The sequence below is a fragment of the Nilaparvata lugens genome, chromosome 5, assembly GCF_014356525.2.
Source record: "Nilaparvata lugens isolate BPH chromosome 5, ASM1435652v1, whole genome shotgun sequence".
Lineage (NCBI taxonomy): Eukaryota > Metazoa > Arthropoda > Insecta > Hemiptera > Delphacidae > Nilaparvata > Nilaparvata lugens.
In genome coordinates, this window is record NC_052508.1 from 32,534,194 (window position 1) to 32,551,811 (window position 17,618).

A 17,618-nucleotide genomic window follows, 5' to 3' on the forward strand; every position below is an offset into this window, starting at 1 on the left:
GGGCACATTCATACTAAAAGCCTCTCTCTCTTAGAATAAGAGCCTGTTCACATGACAGCGATTTACGCTCGGTTGTCGCGCGATCGGTCGGTTTTAGTGGTCGCCGGCGAATCGCGGCGGTTGTAATCTCAAACTTAACCGAGGGCAAATCGCTCATGAATCGCTGTCATGTGTACGAGACTGGCAAATCGAGCCGCGCGACAACCGAGCGTAAGTCGCTGTCATGTGAACAAGCTCTAAATAAAAAAATTCAAATTACTTGAAAGAAAATTTGTATTATAGATAGTTTAGGTCTAAATATAATGGGATGTCTCTTGTAGTACAATTCTATATCATTTGACGTTAATGATCAGTTTATTTTTTCATTTTTAGGAAATGCAATTGTCTTCCCAATGGATTGAAGTACTCTGTATATATGTTCATTGTAAATCTTAATTTTTTGGTTTATTATTACTAAAAAGGAAGACTTGAGGAATAATTCAATGCAGATTTCTTTCTACATTCTTCAAAAAATAATGTAGCATTTAAACTATTACTTATTAAAGTTAGTCGAACAAGAAATTCGCAGGACGTTTGATTAAAATTCAGGAAATAGTAAACCTGAGTCACTGAAATATCATCTGAAAATCTGATGAAACTATTTGGTCTGCAATATTGCAGAATAGATTTTTTCTATCATCGTTCAATAAAAAGCAATCGGACACCATGGATTTACATTATCTTCGAATAGAAAAAAGTAATAATTGAAAAAAGTTCAAATCAGAACTTAAATTTTCAAATGAACTAATTAACAGTCAAACTGTAGAAAAAATCATGAAAGAAAACAACAGTTATTGTAAAGTTAAACATAATCTTTTGGTAAGGAATACAAAAATTCATCCCCACATACACACAATAGTTTTTAATAAAAAACAAAATGTTACAAAATAATATTATGTAAAAACTTTTTTCAATGATAATTACATAATATTTAAGAAATAAATATAATAAAATAACATTTTTATGAATGCAACTATATATTTTACTAAATTTATAATATTACTAAAACAATGAGATATTATATTGAATTAAAAATCTAATCTTATTAAATAAGGCATCTCTTATTATAATTTGAAATAATTATGATTGATTTTATGAACACTAACTCAAGACCGGACTCAACCCTCGAGGCAGCCAACCGTAATAATTCACGAATGATATGTTTTCATTTCCTAATACGATGGCAGACCAGGAAAAAGTCTTTAGCTCAATAATGCATTGTTTTGCTATCAAAATAGCCAGTATCTGCAGTCTCCAGTCTCAAAGTTTTGGACTTGTGCAATTTATTCGTAATCGATTAATGTGGATCATTTGAAATTCAAACTAAATTTCATATTTTTGTTAATCCAATTAAAAACCAGAAAAGTCATAACAACCTATAGATAAAACCAAAGTACTACAAAGCAGCTTAGCATCAACACGTTGAGAAAACAAAAATGAGTTATAATCACTTGATTAATTAACGAGTTCATTGGTCTGAGCTAATAAAAATTAACTTTAACTGTAGGGTATTTGATAACAATAAATTAACATAATAATATGTTCTCATTGAAATATTTGAGCCCAAAATCTAATTTAAAGAAGATTTTAAAGCTTACTTAGTAAAGATGTTTGTTTCTAGTATTTTATCATGATTGCCACAAAAATGATGAAAGAAACTATTGACGCAAAAATGTATCACTCTTGACAAAGGAACATTGGCATGGATTTTCTATATAAAGTTTTGTACATTAACAGTTCACGGATAATACCTGACTTAATAATTACAAACTATAAGGCAATGATTTTACAATCTAGTCGTTGAGTAGAGCTTAATTGATTTGGCGTTTATTTTGTTTTCGGAATAATGCTTAAAATTTCAGTTCACTCGAAAGCCTACCAAATTGTAGTTTTGTTCTTTAGCAATAAGAACTGTTATTTACAGTTCATAAATAAGCAGAGTTCCAAAGGAAACAAAATTCCATGAATGGTTCCATAAACCGTGAGTTCTGATTTCCTCTGCATACTTTAACCTAAAACATAAAAATAATTTAATCTATTTAAGCGAGTCGTGTGTTAAAGAGCATATTTGCAATGCTAAAGTTGTGTGGTATATTTTCTTTACGAGAATTCATGAATTGAAATTATTCAAGTAGTAAAACGCCAAATTTTTGTAGAAAGCTATAAGGCAATTTTATACGCTTTGAATGTAAATAAGGCCTGCATTGAATGCTTATTCTAAGGCCTGCATTGAGAGGACACTTTCAACAATGGAGGCAAGTGAAGACGATAATATATATATATATATATATATATATAAATTATAAAGTAACATAATGTACAATACAGAGTAATGAAAGGGGACAGCAGAAAATTCTGCAGTGGGACGGAGAACTAAGAGGATTGAGTAGGAAAGTTCTATGTTCTTACACTAATTTCGTACATATCGTGAACAAAAAATAAATCGACCAGTTAAACGAACGTTTAATTATAAAACTTTGTATAATAATTTACCCAGCCACAAAAACCGGTGTAGTGTAAGTAAAAAGTATGATTAGTGAAAATGGAATTATGAAAATTTAAGGCTTCTATCGGTGAAACAACAATGATTAGTAAACTACGATAAGAACTATGGAGGTTAAAATAGCAACCATAGATTATTTTAAATTACAGCTTCTTGAATATATCAACCAGCAAAATACAAAATATGTATCTGAATCGAAAAGTATTAACAATGAGATAACAAATAATATTACGGTTGGCTAATTGTTGATTAAAATAAGGCGGTCTTCAGTTCTTTCATAAGAAAAAAGGCGGTGATGGTGTTCTTCCTTTTGTTATTACATCAATTCTATCTACAAAATATATTATTTTACAAAAATTTTGCAGCTCCGCATTTCAAACACATATCTTCTCACCAAGTAAATAATTTGGCACAAAGAAAGAGTAAAATTATATTTTGATCAATTTCTAAAATATTAGACTTGCCAAATTGGATTGAATCAGTTAATAGCCTACATTAAAAATGTCAACACAAACTGTTATCATTCTTGTAGACACACGCATATTGTAAACAAACAAAAACTATTTTCAACAATAAAAACTGTTATATTTCTTAGAAAGAAAAATCAGAAGAGACGAAACCAAATGAATATAATTTTCCGATAACTGGAGAATCAAAAATGGAACATAGATATTGAAATTAGATTGGCGTTCATATAATTATAAAAATAGTGATTTTATAATACATTTTTCAATAAAAACACGTTACTTAAATTTTATTGACCATTAAGATTGAAATATTTCTATGTGTAATGGTTCTAATAACATTATCATTTTTACTATAATATTAATATCTCATTCACCACAATTCGGCGGTTCAGGAGGAATGAACAGAAATTAATGAATAATTTGAAAAACATTTAATTTTATTGCTTTGTTGGTCCAATGAATCTATATGATAATTTAACTACAGAATAATATTATACAGATGGAAATAATATTATCTTGTACCTGAAGCCGTTGAAGTAGCATAGTAGAAAAATGTCAGACAAAAAATATATAATTCTACATATAGTATACTTCAGGATTTATGACAGTCGATTTTGTTTATCAATGCATAAAACAATTTATGATTTCAACATAGAAGATTATTTATTAATCAATATCATGTTCTATTAGGCTATTTGGATTGTATAAACAAACCAAATTGACTTTTTAATTAAAGAGAGTTATAATTAGAAAGTTATATTTCAATTAATATATATATATATATATATATATATATATATATATATATATATATATATATATATATATAATTTGAAAAATTAGGAACGAAATCTTGACTGATCACAGTCTACAGTATTTGCATTTCCTAGAAAATATTTTATCAATTCATAAGGTTTTCGTTTTTTTAATGGAATTGAAGCATTAGAAGAACAATGAATCAGCAAATATGAAGGCTTCAGTTAAGTTCATCTTCTTGAAATGAATGCTTTCTTTTTTTGGTTTTTCTATAAGAACCTAAAAATAAAAACGAAATTAGTTCAACTTACAAACAGTTTAACTTGGATGCGATGAAATCGTTCCATAAAGACGTAGAAAGATTAATTATAGCCATAAACAAAAAAATTATGTTCTTATTTTTAGCATTAATGAGGCAATAGGGTTATTATTTATCATGTAGCATTTTTAACTATTTTGCAGATGCAAAAATAAAACTACAACATGGATTTTGAAGCAAATTTACATTGAGCGGTAAAGACCACGACTAAAACTTTTTGACAAATTATTTTAGATTCAACTCGAATTCAGAAATTGTAAATACTAGGAGTAACCAATTACAATGTGAGTAGATGAGATAAAATGGGATGATTTTCAGATTTATCTGTTTATTAATTCGACTATACTGTAGCTTGATTTGTAATCAAATCATAAGAAATATGGCAGACGTAATCAGTAATTTACTTAATAGATAAGTTAGCATCCAGAATAGCCTTGCAAAACAGATTCAATTTTCAAGCTAAATTAGCTTAATTCAATCTTGAGACTTTGAAAACAGGGGCATGCTAGAAAATATTTTGAATGCGATTTTAATTCATTTATGAAATTGAGATTTTTCACGCTTGAAAAGATTGGAACAAACCCTCAACTGGAAATACAAGATGCAGGAAAGAAACAATAAATGAGAAATTTACAAGAATGACATAGCTTCACAAATTTTCTATTCTCAAATGACAACTTAATTATCAATTCTCAATACTTTCTCGTTATATAATAATAATAATACATTCATAATTGATAGATAAGTCACTGTGCATTTCTATGTACTGATCTCAAATTTAACTTGAATCATCAATGTATTGCAAGTGTTGTTTGTTGTAAATCAAAAAATAAATGAGTTGATATATGAGATTTTCAATTAAAGATTATTTGTAATTGAAATTGATAATAACACACACTAGATACATTTAATTTATCTTTATCAACTGAAATTTAGTTAATTTGATTTTTAATCAATTTATTAGTCTTGACCAGGAATGAAGCCAAATGAAGAAGCTTATTAGCATTAAATACATTGTAATATATATTTATTTGGCGATTCCGTATACCCCACAAGATGTAGTATGTAGTCACATCAAAGGACCTAAAATGACATTAATAGTACATTGACTGAATTTATTTGCCATTCAAGTTATCTTTGTTAACTAAGATTTCGATTTATATGAATTTTTAAGTCATAACAGTAATATGAAAAAATAAAATTAATAAGAATATTAGATAAGAATATATCAATTTAATAGTCAGATAACCAAATAATTATTCCCCCATTTTTTCTATTTTATTCAACACAATATTGAATATATCAATGAATAACCCTTGACTGTAATATTTAGAATGATTTCATTTAAAACAGAAAATAAAATTTATCAATTTATCTGTTTTCATAGGATTTTATTTTTTCCTCTTACAATGTATCTACTGGGAATACCACTGAGTTTCATACCAAAAGTCATAATAATTGAAACAAAACTTCATTATCGTTAAGTAATTGAATAATTCTTTCAAACAATTCATCATTTACTTTATAACAGAAAGTAGTAAAATATCGGTAGCAGGCTTCAAAAAGTGATGCCAGTAGCTGCTGTGAAATTTGAAGGGCGAGCTGAAGAAGATCTGAGACAGAAGAAGAAATTGAAGGAATTGGAAGAAGAAGAAGAAGAGACAGCTTGTGAAGTGGCTGCAGCCCGGTGAGAGTGAGAGGGAGAGAGAAGCATCTACTATGACAGCATGTCGTGCCACACACTTCCGTTCGAAGACGTCGACGAGTCTTCCGGTGTACAGCCTGTGCACAATCACCAACAATTCCACAATACACTATTTCTCTAAATGAATGAGCGAAACAGACCTCCCTTACATGGTTTTTACCATGTAAAAACGGCTTAAAATCAACGAATTACAAAAAAATAGAATTTATGAAAATGCATCACAAATGTTCCATCATTCGACATCTAAAGTGAGATTCACTGTCGGCATTGGTTGGATGGCTGAATGCTTGATTCTCAAAATAGCAACCATGCAATCATGCATTCATCCTAAGATTGCTTACATACAGAAAGCAATTGGTGTTAGCAACGTAACGGAAACTACAGTAGATTAACTCTAGTTTTCATATTGCGATGCTATAAGGCACATTCAACTTAGTATATTGTGAAAGAGCAATTGAACAATTTATTTATTTATTTATCTCTTGATATTTGAAACAGTATAATACGCAAGGGCAGAAAAGGTGTGTTTGCCGGCTCGAAATCGCGGTTTTCTAGTTCGATACGAAATCGAGAACGTGAAGCGTTGGAGAGCCTTTTGCCAAACATTTTTGCCCGCGTTCAGAACGCTCTTTTTTGCAACACCAAAAAAGAACAGAACGACAGATTTTTAGTTGAAAACGAAATGATCAGTCATTCAAGGTTATTTTCTTTTCAGCCCTAGGGCCGAAAACGTTTACAGCCCTACAGCTGACCACGTCGGGAACATAATATCTTGTGCTGTAGCTTGAAAAATACTAGATATATATTACACACGATTTGGCTTGATTCGCATCAAATTGATAAGGTACGTACAGACTTATGCGACACGAACACGCATATTTCGCTTTTGATATGTGATGTTCTTAATATATCTATATTCGTACAGAAACAGTAAGATACAGGTATAATAAGCATAGCTTCAGCTGATGAAAAGTGAAATGCACACCTGTTCGTAGCGCATACGTCTGTACGAACCTATAGACGTGTCTGCGCACCTAATACTTGATATATTCAAATTTCATATGCATTTTAATAAACTGTAGTATTCAGTGAATAGCTAAGTATGTAATTGGTTGATGTTTAACCCTTTTCCATAGTGAATGAAGCTATTTGAATTACGTTATTCTATAAACACTGTAATTTCAAACATGATATTAAGTTACCACCTACAAATTATCCTCATAGATAGCTCTCAAACTGGAAGCACAAGAACAGGAAAGCGCCCAAATGCACTAAAGGTCCGTCATCATCATCATCATCATCATCATCATCATCATCATCATCATCATCATCATCATCATCATCATCATCATCATCATCCTCCCATTGCTCACACTCAATTTCAAGTCTCATGCAGGCAGCATTTTCGAGAAAATACAACCAGTATAAATAAAGTGTACAAAATCATTCATAAAGTTAGATAAAATAGTACCTACATGTAACTGAGAAGTAAACATGGATATAAATAGTATACTTGAATGAAAGTATAACCATAAATTGAACTCTTGTAAGGTTCTATCGACAATTATTTGATAACATAGTTAACTTATTGGTATTAAAGTAGAATAAACAATGAATTATATAATTGACCTCGATAATAACACATTAGAAAGCATTTGGCAAAAGGCAAGTAGTTAAATTTACGAAAAGGAGCTAATAATCAACAAGATAGATTTTATAAGATATAAAAAATTTTCACAAACCAATGTGCATTCGTTTTATTAGCAATTTTTCCAACGATCAAATAAAAATATTCCCTGATGTTTCCAGAATAATATTGTATCAATACTACTAGTATACCAAACCATGTAATGAATATTGTCAAGAAATACAGATTTTTAAATCTGTAATATCTGTAATTTTGTATCTGTTAATTAACCTAGTATTGTAATTTTGCATCTGAAATTTTGTATTTGTAATACGCAATAAAGATAAATTTAAAAACGTATAATCAAATATTATAGGCCAGGTCATAGCATTTTGGATGTGGAGATAATAGCTACAGTAAAACCTCGCTACAAACCAAGATAACATCCTAGTACAGTTACTGTATAAAGACAGTTTGACCATTAGACATTAGAACTTTTTCCCCGCCACAGCCATTGAGATTCCATCTGTTTGAATTGTATAATTAAATGGGGCTTATATGAGATTATAGGTAAAATCACTCACGTTTACTTGGTAAAACTTTTCTAGAATAATCTTTTGTAAAATCTCTACCAAACCTTTTTTACTTCACAACATTGTTTTGGATCTTGGAAAAGTAAATGTTGGATAATTACGAGTATCAATAAAGGTACTGTACCGTAACCTGAAAGCTTACTGACTATATAATATTGGTGATTACATAATTATAAGTGAAACCCTCCGTTTTTCCTCAAGTCAATCTGAATTTGCGATACTATATTCATGATTAATTTATTAGTACATTCAAACAACATAGATCGAAATGACACTGCAAAAATTAGCACTACTCTTACTTCTATATTGAAAATTAAATTTTTGGTGAGTTGATGGGTTTTAATCTCCGAAAGATTACCACTGAACTATTGAATTACCTAAGCTATATTCATTTCTTATGCTACATTTAATAAAAACATAATCAATTTCCTTTTTTATATATTGGAAGATGATGAAATTATCATGACAATAGATAACATATGGTAAATACTTTTCTATGCAGAGAAGTCCATTTAATGTGAAACCGTGCATTTATTGCATTAAATGTCAAAGCAAAGAGAACCAATCAGAGAAATACTGACGTCCTTTATTTAGAACTCAATAACAGTTGAATATTTAAAAAATGTTATGTTTAACTGAGCCACAGAAAATATTTTTAATTAGATTAATGGAAGTTGAATCCAATAAATTAAATAAAAAAAAGTAATAAAATTGAAATTGTCTTTCTTCTTCAGGGCTACTTTTGAATATAAATAAAAATATAAATCTAAGTATCCATTTAGTGACAACATGTTTCGGCTATATAATGCCTTAATCAATGATCACTTGATAATGGCATCATAATACAGCCCAAACATGTTGTGACTAAATAATTTTAAAAATCTGGTGTGGTGCACTCACACAACTTTCCTTGCCGTTATGAAAATTGATCAACTGACGCTAGTGTTCCCGCGCATCTCAAGTCTACTTTTCTAAGATCTGAGCCAGCTGGTGACAGGACAATAGCGCTGCAGACACACGAAGTCTGCTATCTCTTCATAGTGAATGATTTAATAGAATCATCAGTTTGCAATTGAATAATCTTATTTTCTCTAATTTCGAGCTTATTTTCAATTTTAGGTGGAAATGCTACTAAACATTAATTGTAGAGATTTTTATTCTCAATCTTCTCCACTTGAAATTTTTAGTTCAAATTGTATCTGAAGCCTGATAATTGGGAATCTAAAATCAAACTTTGCATAGATGGTGCAGCAGTGCTCCTGAAATTTTTACAGATATATGAGACTTGTGGCAGTTGATAGAGCTTATCAATGACTTTTCTAGGTATGAATTTGATCAAAAAATCGTTGGAGCCGTTTTCGAGAAAATCGCGAAAAACCCTGTTTTTGACAACATTACATTTTCGCCATTTTAGCCGCCATCTGGAATTGCATTTGATCGAAATTGTTCGTGTCGGATCCTTATAGTGTAAGGACCTTAAGTTCCAAATTTCATGTCATTCCGTTAATTGGGAGATGAGATATCGTGTACACAGACACACACACACACACACACACACACACACAGACAGACCAATACCCAAAAACCACTTTTTTGGACTCAGGGGGCCTTGAAACGTATAGCAATTTAGAAATTGGGGTACCTTATTTTATTCGGAAAGCAATACTTTCCTTACCTATGGTAATAGGACAAGGAAAGTAAAAAGGGTAATTAGATTTCTATTTTTATTTAGAATTGAAATCTATTTTTCTACATATCTATCTAAATCAGTGGTTCCCAATATGTGGTCTGTGAAAGCTCTGGAAGTGGCCCTCAAGAAGTCCGAGGGAAGAAAAATTTATGTTCTAAGCTTTATTGGTGTTTTAAAAATTATCTTTGTTGATCTATATTGAAATATAATCTATTTCCCTTCAAAAATGTTTTTTCCGAACTCATCGTACCTTCAAAATATATATCCAATCGGTAAAAGAAGTGATAATTTCAAAATTTCAATGCAATAAGATACGATTATAAAGTTTGTTTGGAATCTTAATGGCGGATTACAATATACTTAATGACTCCACCACACGTGATCGAGCTAGCCAATCAGAAGCGTGACAGTCAATGACCAAACTGTATTTTGCTCGGTTATACAAAAGCCTATTAAATTTTAATCATGATTAAATTCCATGATAACTAATAAGAGGAGTTCCTTTCAATAAAGTATTCTCTGATTGGTTCTCGAGACATTTAATCATGATTAAAATTTAATAGGCTTTTGTATAACCGGGCCTTCACATGGTAACTGTACCTAGATCGCACTCGTATAATATAAGACTTGAAGTAAAAATTACTTCTACTTTTCCTGATACCTTTTTCACCTTCTCAAGGATTGAAGGTTTTCCTGGTACATGGATATCCATAGTTGGAAAACCCCTTCAATCTTCCACCCTTTTTTTGCACCACTTCTTTTTATTTTGCTTAAATGTGTATTGTTGTTGTTGGTGTTGTTGTTGTTGTTTGCATGTATTCTTTTTGTTAATCTCTGTATCAAACTTGTATGTGTTTGTAAAAATACATTGAATTGAGTTATTGACACAACGATTTTTTATTGGTACTCAGAGTTACCTTAGACCATTCCAATTGATGTTTTATAGTTTTGCATTATGCTCATCTACTGAATATGATATTTACAATGATGACCCACCAGGTTTCTTTTACCTTTTTATGCCAATTACTTTCGACTCCAGAAGATTGTCATAAAGAGTACAGGATGAAATGAAAACCAAACTAAGTTTTACCATGCCAATTGATTTTTTATAATTTTGCATTTGTAATAATACTAACTATGAGAAAACAAGGATTGTTCAAGCGTTTCATGTGAATTACTTCAACTTATTGCTGTACGGAATCTCCGTGATGACATGAAAAATGAAAAAAAAAACTTAGATTAGGCCATGCCAATGTTGCATTTGCAATAAATATGGCATCTTTTACGATGAAACAGTAGGTATTGTATTTATTACCGTTTTATGTAGTTATTGTTCACAACTTTTTAAATATTAGGAGTCTCCGTGATGACATGAAAAAACAAACAAAATTTGACCGTGCCGTTGATAGGTTTGCATGATAATTATGCAATGAATACGATGATTGTTTTAGCGGACTATGTAAGTTACTTTCAAATAATGACGATTGGTGTAAGGGTTTGTAAGCAAACAACGAGTATTAGGATGACGCACCAGGTTTGAAGTTGGCGGCGGCTGGAGGTGGTGAGGTGGAGGAGGACGAGGAGGAGGGCCCCCAGATGCGTACGGTGCAGTCGTCGGACACAGAGGCGAGCATGTGGTGGTGCACCGGGTTCCATGACACACAGTTGACAGTGCGCGTGTGCCCCGACAGAGTCGCTATCGGCAGCTCGCGCTTTATGTGCCACACGTACACTTTGTTGTCTGCAAACCAAAACAAACACACCAATCAACATCTAAATAATACCTAAAGAATAATTCAAGAAAATGTATATATATGCTTTTAGACTAGAGTGCACTGTTGTAACTGGAAAATAAATGAAAACGTTTCATCTTACTGAGCTGTGTGTTTTTTTTCTTATTGATTCTGATTGTAAATTTTGTGAGTTTGAATAAATAAATATTTATTTCGCATGTGTTCAATCACTGTTGTCTTTCGGTATTATTTTATGAGGGCGGAAGCTACCGTTATTTATTATAACTTTCAATATAACCGAACGCAATAGGATATAGTCTACCGAAGAGTGTAAAGTCGTGTTGTAAATGGTGAATTGAGAGCATTGTTTTCCCAACTTTGAGCGCCGTAAACATAAACAATTACGAAAAATGTTTTCAGCCAAGTACGCTTTGCTCTCAACAACCAATCATAATCGTTGAACAAACTATTCGCTGAAACATTCTTAAATCGCTTATAAATACGGATTAGTGTCTCAAATGTGAAGTGCTGCTTCAGTTGCCTTGAGAGCTGCTGAAACTATGGCCATGCTCTGGTCAAAAATAAAGCTATGGTTTCGGTTTCCTAAGAAAGGGGTACCGTTATTTAGCAGCCGTAATATATCGGCAATAAAGCGGTGAGCAGAATGTAAACTTAGAAGACGGTGTTGATTACGTTGCAGAATGGACGACATAAACAAAGCACTGTTAATTTATTTGGAAAATGAAGAGTCGTCTGAAGAAGAAAAAAATCTTTCAAAAGAAAGTGAAATATTCAAAAACTAAACTACTTAATATTTAAAATTATAATAATACTTGAGATCTAAAATATTTAAAAGGTTCTTTAATGCTTTTAGGCCTACTCCTCCTCCTCAATTATTAGTTCCTCTGATATTATTCCATGGATTTTGTTTCAGCTGGACTTGTCTGAGATCTTTGCTTTTCACATTACACAAACATTAATTACTTTTTACAAAATCAATAAAATGTTGTTCAATGCTCAAATTCCTATTTGCACTCATCTCAAGTCAAATACATATTCTCACCGCTACCACAGAAAATTGTTCTAAGAATGTTTGTCACCGCTATTACGGTAGACTCAAAAATGACAGCACCGCTATTTTACGTTACGGTCATTACTAATATTCCCGAGGAAACCAACGCAATGTGGATTATATGGCCAACGTTTTAATGACGTCACTCACCGCTATATTACGGCCACTAAATAACGGCACCACTTTCTCAGGAAACCATAGGTTAATGTGGATTTAGTTACCTTCGCTGCCGCTAGCGACAAAGTCCTGGTTGGCGCCACCGAAGCAGCTGTGAATGGTGAAGTGGCCTTGGGTGACGCCCTGGAACTTGCGCAGTAGGCACTTGTCGCGCAGGTCCCACAGGTGCACACCCTGTGTTGCCACGTTGAGCAGCGCCAGTCTATCAGCCTTGTTCACCGAGAACGTCATCACCGGGTGGTCCTCCTGCAGTCTATTATCAAAAGCATTGCATTACTACAATCATGTTGGCCCAATGTGTGGATAGCTGATTTGCCAGCGCTGGCCTTCAAGGGCCTTCATTTACCTACGTTAAATTAACAGGCTTGGGCAGGCTGTACCAGCGACTGGGCTAACAAGTAGATGAGGCATAATAATTATCAAGTAGGTACTATTTGCAAAGTATCAGAATAGGTAACATCAATATTGAACACGACTGGCATAAATCAAAACTTGTGCGCTAGCCGTGTTTTCTGTTATATACAGAGTTGGCAAAAATTTTGATGGAAACAGTTCAATATTTATTTTAAAAGGATAATTTGAGAGTGAGTAGGCTTCATTGACGAACCTATTCGAATTAAATATACAAAAATTAATCAAAATCTTATTATTTTATATGTAAGTCTCGAATGTGTGCACGTGTTTTGGTGACAGTTCTTACAACTAGATGCTTGTTGTATAAAAATTATCGATACAGTAAGTATTGATATTCATGATAAATAGGTAGATATAAAATTAAAAAAACAACTTTTCTGTCGGTTCAAAATTTTGGTCCGCCATCTTGAATCCAACTCAATTTTTATTAAATGGGAAGGTGATACATGATTTCGATACAGTATTTCAAGAGGAAATGGATGGCGAAAACCACACATTGATATCTCAAACCATCCAAAAGTTATTCACATTTAATTATGTGCGGCCATTAAATAATAAAATGGAATGATAGACAAGAATTTATAAATGAATGCAAGAATTTATGCAACACCAATGTTAATGTTAATCAAATACTACCTTTATAACGTGGACCTCACTATAGTATATTTAAATGTGAATACAGTCGAACCTCTCTATAACGAACCTCCATTTAACGAAATCCTCTACACAACAAATTTTTACCTGGTCGCATGACATTTTAGAGTTTTTGCTGTTTATTTACCTATATTTAACGAATTTAGGACCTCTTAACAACAAAGTTTTCTCTTGACTTCAACATACAAAGTGTAGTGTTTATAGGAAGCGGACGGTCATTTTCAAGGAATTCTTTAGTTTCAGCAGAAAGGTCAATAGACTAAAAATAATGGCAATTCAGGTAGGAAGAAGATAGGGTGGTAGACAGTCAATAGAGGGTGAAACAGTGAAACACATGTCGGAAATTGAATTCCAAGTGCTTGTCATTTGTTGTGGCCATTCTTGAATTGTAGCGCTGTTCCGTGCTGACCATCCTCTCATGTTACTATTGAAGTGTCTGATCAAACAATTGTGGCAATGCGGAGTTGGTTGGGATCAGACACCACCGTTATCAGTCACGAAACGCTGGGAAGTATGTCAAAATGAGTTTAATTTATTATCAACTATCTCTATTCCTCGTCATCTCGGAGTGTATTTGAATACAAGAATTAGTTTAATTGGATTTTGTGACGCATCAGAACAAGCACTTGGAGCTGTCATTTATCTTAAGAGTCAATGTGATGATGGATCGCCACCAACTATCACTTTGCTGTGTGGAAAATCCAAAGTCGCTCCAAATAAATCAGTTTCCATTCCGCGACTGGAATTATGTGCTGCACTATTATTGGCGGAGTTGTTGCATACTACCTATAACATCATTAGTGAAAGGTGTCGTGTGTCTCGTGTGATAGCCTTATCAGACTCAACGGTGGCTCTCTATTGGATTCAGGCCCCACCGTCACGCTGGACCACTTTTGTTTCGAATTGTGTATCGAAAATTCAAGATTGTAACGTGCAACAGTGGAAGCACGTTAGTGGCTCAGAGAATCCGTCAGATTGTTTGTCACGTGGTTTAACACCAGCCGAGCTTGTGAGTCATAAATTGTGGTGGAACGGCCCTACTTGGTTGGAAAAAGAGGAAAATAGTTGGCCAGTGAAAGTGGACTTTGTCGAAGTTGAAAATCCACCGGAAGCTAAAACTAATGTTCTCACAACCCTTCACACAGATGCGACTTGTGATAATGTGATATATTCATTGATTCAACGCTGTTCAAGCTACCAACGTTTGTTACGTGTAGTAATTGTGATTTTGAAATTTGTTCGTGTATTACCTAAACAGGGTGAGTCTGATTTGAATGTAGCTGAAATGTATCTATGTAGACTAGTACAGAAAATCCATTTTACTAATGAATTGTCTCAATTGAAAACAGGAAAGTGTTGTTCAGTTCGTATGCAGCGTTTGTCTCCATTCCTAGAGAATGAAGTGATTCGCGTCGGCGGTCGATTGTCAACAGCTAATCTTGGTTTTGATAATTGTCATCCAATCATCTTGCCGAAAAAGGACAATTTTGTCACGTTATTGGTGAATAATTTTCATGTGAAGAATTGTCACGCTGGGCCCCGTCTGCTGTTATCCTTAATCAGGCAAAAGTTTTGGATTCTGTCTGGTCGTCTTGTTGTTCGTAAATGTGTTTATCTTTGTAATAAATGTTTTCGGTGTAAACCAAAGATTTCACCCCCTAAAATGGGTAATTTACCGGCTAGTAGAGTAACGCAATTGAAACCTTTCGAGCATTGTGGAGTTGACTACGCTGGACCAATACGAGTTACTATGGCTAAACGACGTAATCCCGTCATTTTGAAGGCCTATATATGTCTGTTCGTATGCATGTCTACAAAAGCAGTACATATTGAACTCGTCTCTGATTTGTCTACTCCAGCATTCTTGGCTGCTTTTCAACGTTTTCTGTCTCGACGTGGGCCTTGTAGAGTAATCTACTCAGATTGTGGAACCAATTTTGTTGGCGCTCACGAGCAATTAGTTCAGCTTTCGAAATTTGTCAACTCTTCTACGTTCCAAACCAGTCTTATAGGTGATTTGTCCGATTATAGAATCGACTGGAAATTTATTCCGCCAGGAGCGCCCCATTTTGGTGGCATCTGGGAAGCGAACATAAAGGCAACAAAATCACATCTATTTCGTGTGATTGGTACTCAATTGTTAACGTACGAAGAGATGAATACCGTTTTAGTTCAGGTCGAAGCTGTACTGAACTCGAGACCACTGTGCTCTATGAGTGAAGATCCCAGTGAACCACTTGCATTAACACCAGCACATTTTCTCAAACTTACCCCATTGAAAGCTTTTCCAATGGAAGATGTTGTTGATTCTCCTGTCAATCGTCTTACTCGCTTTCAGCTGGTGATTCAACTAGTGCAATCCTTTTGGCGCAGGTGGCGAGTAGAATATCTTCATGAGCTTCAGGAACGAGGAAAATGGTGGAAATCGTCTACTCCACTTGAAGTAGGCACTGTTGTAATTGTGGATCAGCCGAACCTCCCTCCACTGCAGTGGCCACTAGGTATTGTGGAACAAGTTTTTCCAGGGACGGACGGCCAAGTGAGAGTGGCTCTGGTGCGTTTGAAGAATGGGTGTCTTAAACGACCAGTCACTAAACTTTTCCCACTACCCACTCAATAGTGGAGGGTGTAGTCGTGAATCTTGGTTTTTTTTGTGTTGTTGGTTGTGGTTGCATGTTTGGATTTTTGTATTATATAATCGTTATTTTTGTCTTTGCCCTAGCTGAAAAATATATTTTCAGGTGGGGGGGAATGTTGTGACCATTCTTGAATTGTAGCGCTGTTCCGTGCGGTGCTGCCTCCTGGCGGTGGATTGTCGAAAACTGTCGTCAGCCTAGGTTTTTTCTTCTCAGTCGGGAAAGAAAGCAGACGGAATCAAGAGTGTACAAGCCATACCGTTCCGGCTCACTTTATTTGTTATTTTGCTATTTGTCTAGCCGGACATTATATGTCAATAATTGTGTGAAGTGTTTAATGAATGTCGTGAATATTTGGGAGAAGCAAGGATCAGTGAAATTAATATTGCCAAGCAGCTTGTAATCATCACCAGGCCACAGTATCAGAGTATCAGAAAGGCATTTCCTTTCCCAAAGGTATTTATCCTTCTCATCTCTATATTCCATCCTGTATTTCGATTCCAATACCTTATAATTGATAATCTGGCACATATAAAAATTACGACTGGTGAGTCTATTATCTATACTAATTTGAGAACTTCCATAGCTTTGCTCACAGTAAATATTTCTTTTAATTCCAACTTGGCAAGTATTTTCATTAAATACAATAAGAATTTAGATACAGTCCTCTCATTCTACAAAACATCATTATTGCAGACCAGGCAGGTGAACAACTGGACTTTCCCATTCTTGCTTTTGTCACACATTCACAATTCTTTGAACTGACTATGATGATGACTGTGACGAACCTGAGGAGAAGAATCAGTCAAATCAAGAAGTTCTAGAGGCTTTCAAAATTATCAGGCAAGGATTAAAACTGAAAAATAATCGAACATGATGCTTTATTCAAATGCAAAATTCAACCGATATTACTCACTTTTTCAAATATAAAAAAAAGGAAATTTGAGTTATTATAGTAATTATAGTGAAGTTATTGACAAAATAACCGTATTTTGCGTTCCATCTAATAGTAGTGTAAAAAGTTGAAAAATATTGCTAAAGAGTATGTACTTTGATTAAGCTCTACTAATAGTACAAATCAAGCGTTCTGGAAATAAATTGGTGAGTTTACTTATTAAACTCTACAAATATTAAAAAACATGTATTTCAACAGCATGAATTTTTAAATTTTTACATTAATATTGGCCTAATAGTTACCCTACCTACGTTCGCGATATGTTTTATGTACCATAT

The 17,618-nt window shown here is 33.4% G+C and overlaps 1 protein-coding gene across 2 annotated transcripts in view; it reads right to left on the minus strand.

Annotated features, from left to right (window-relative positions):
* Positions 1-1,966: 1,966 nt before the first annotated feature.
* Positions 1,967-17,618, minus strand: part of LOC111057152 (WD repeat-containing protein 26) — a 59,658-nt gene continuing 44,006 nt past the window's right edge. The window contains exons 9-11 of one of the 2 annotated variants that reach the window (XM_039428192.1): positions 12,726-12,934; positions 11,231-11,440; positions 1,967-2,051 (exon numbers count right to left, since the gene is read on the minus strand). In XM_039428192.1, the coding sequence (XP_039284126.1) occupies positions 2,047-2,051; positions 11,231-11,440; positions 12,726-12,934 (424 nt within the window). In that variant the 3' untranslated portion in view covers positions 1,967-2,046. Of the gene's footprint in view, positions 2,052-4,186; positions 5,867-11,230; positions 11,441-12,725; positions 12,935-17,618 lie in introns of those variants that run through there. The other variant, XM_039428191.1, reaches the window with a different exon arrangement.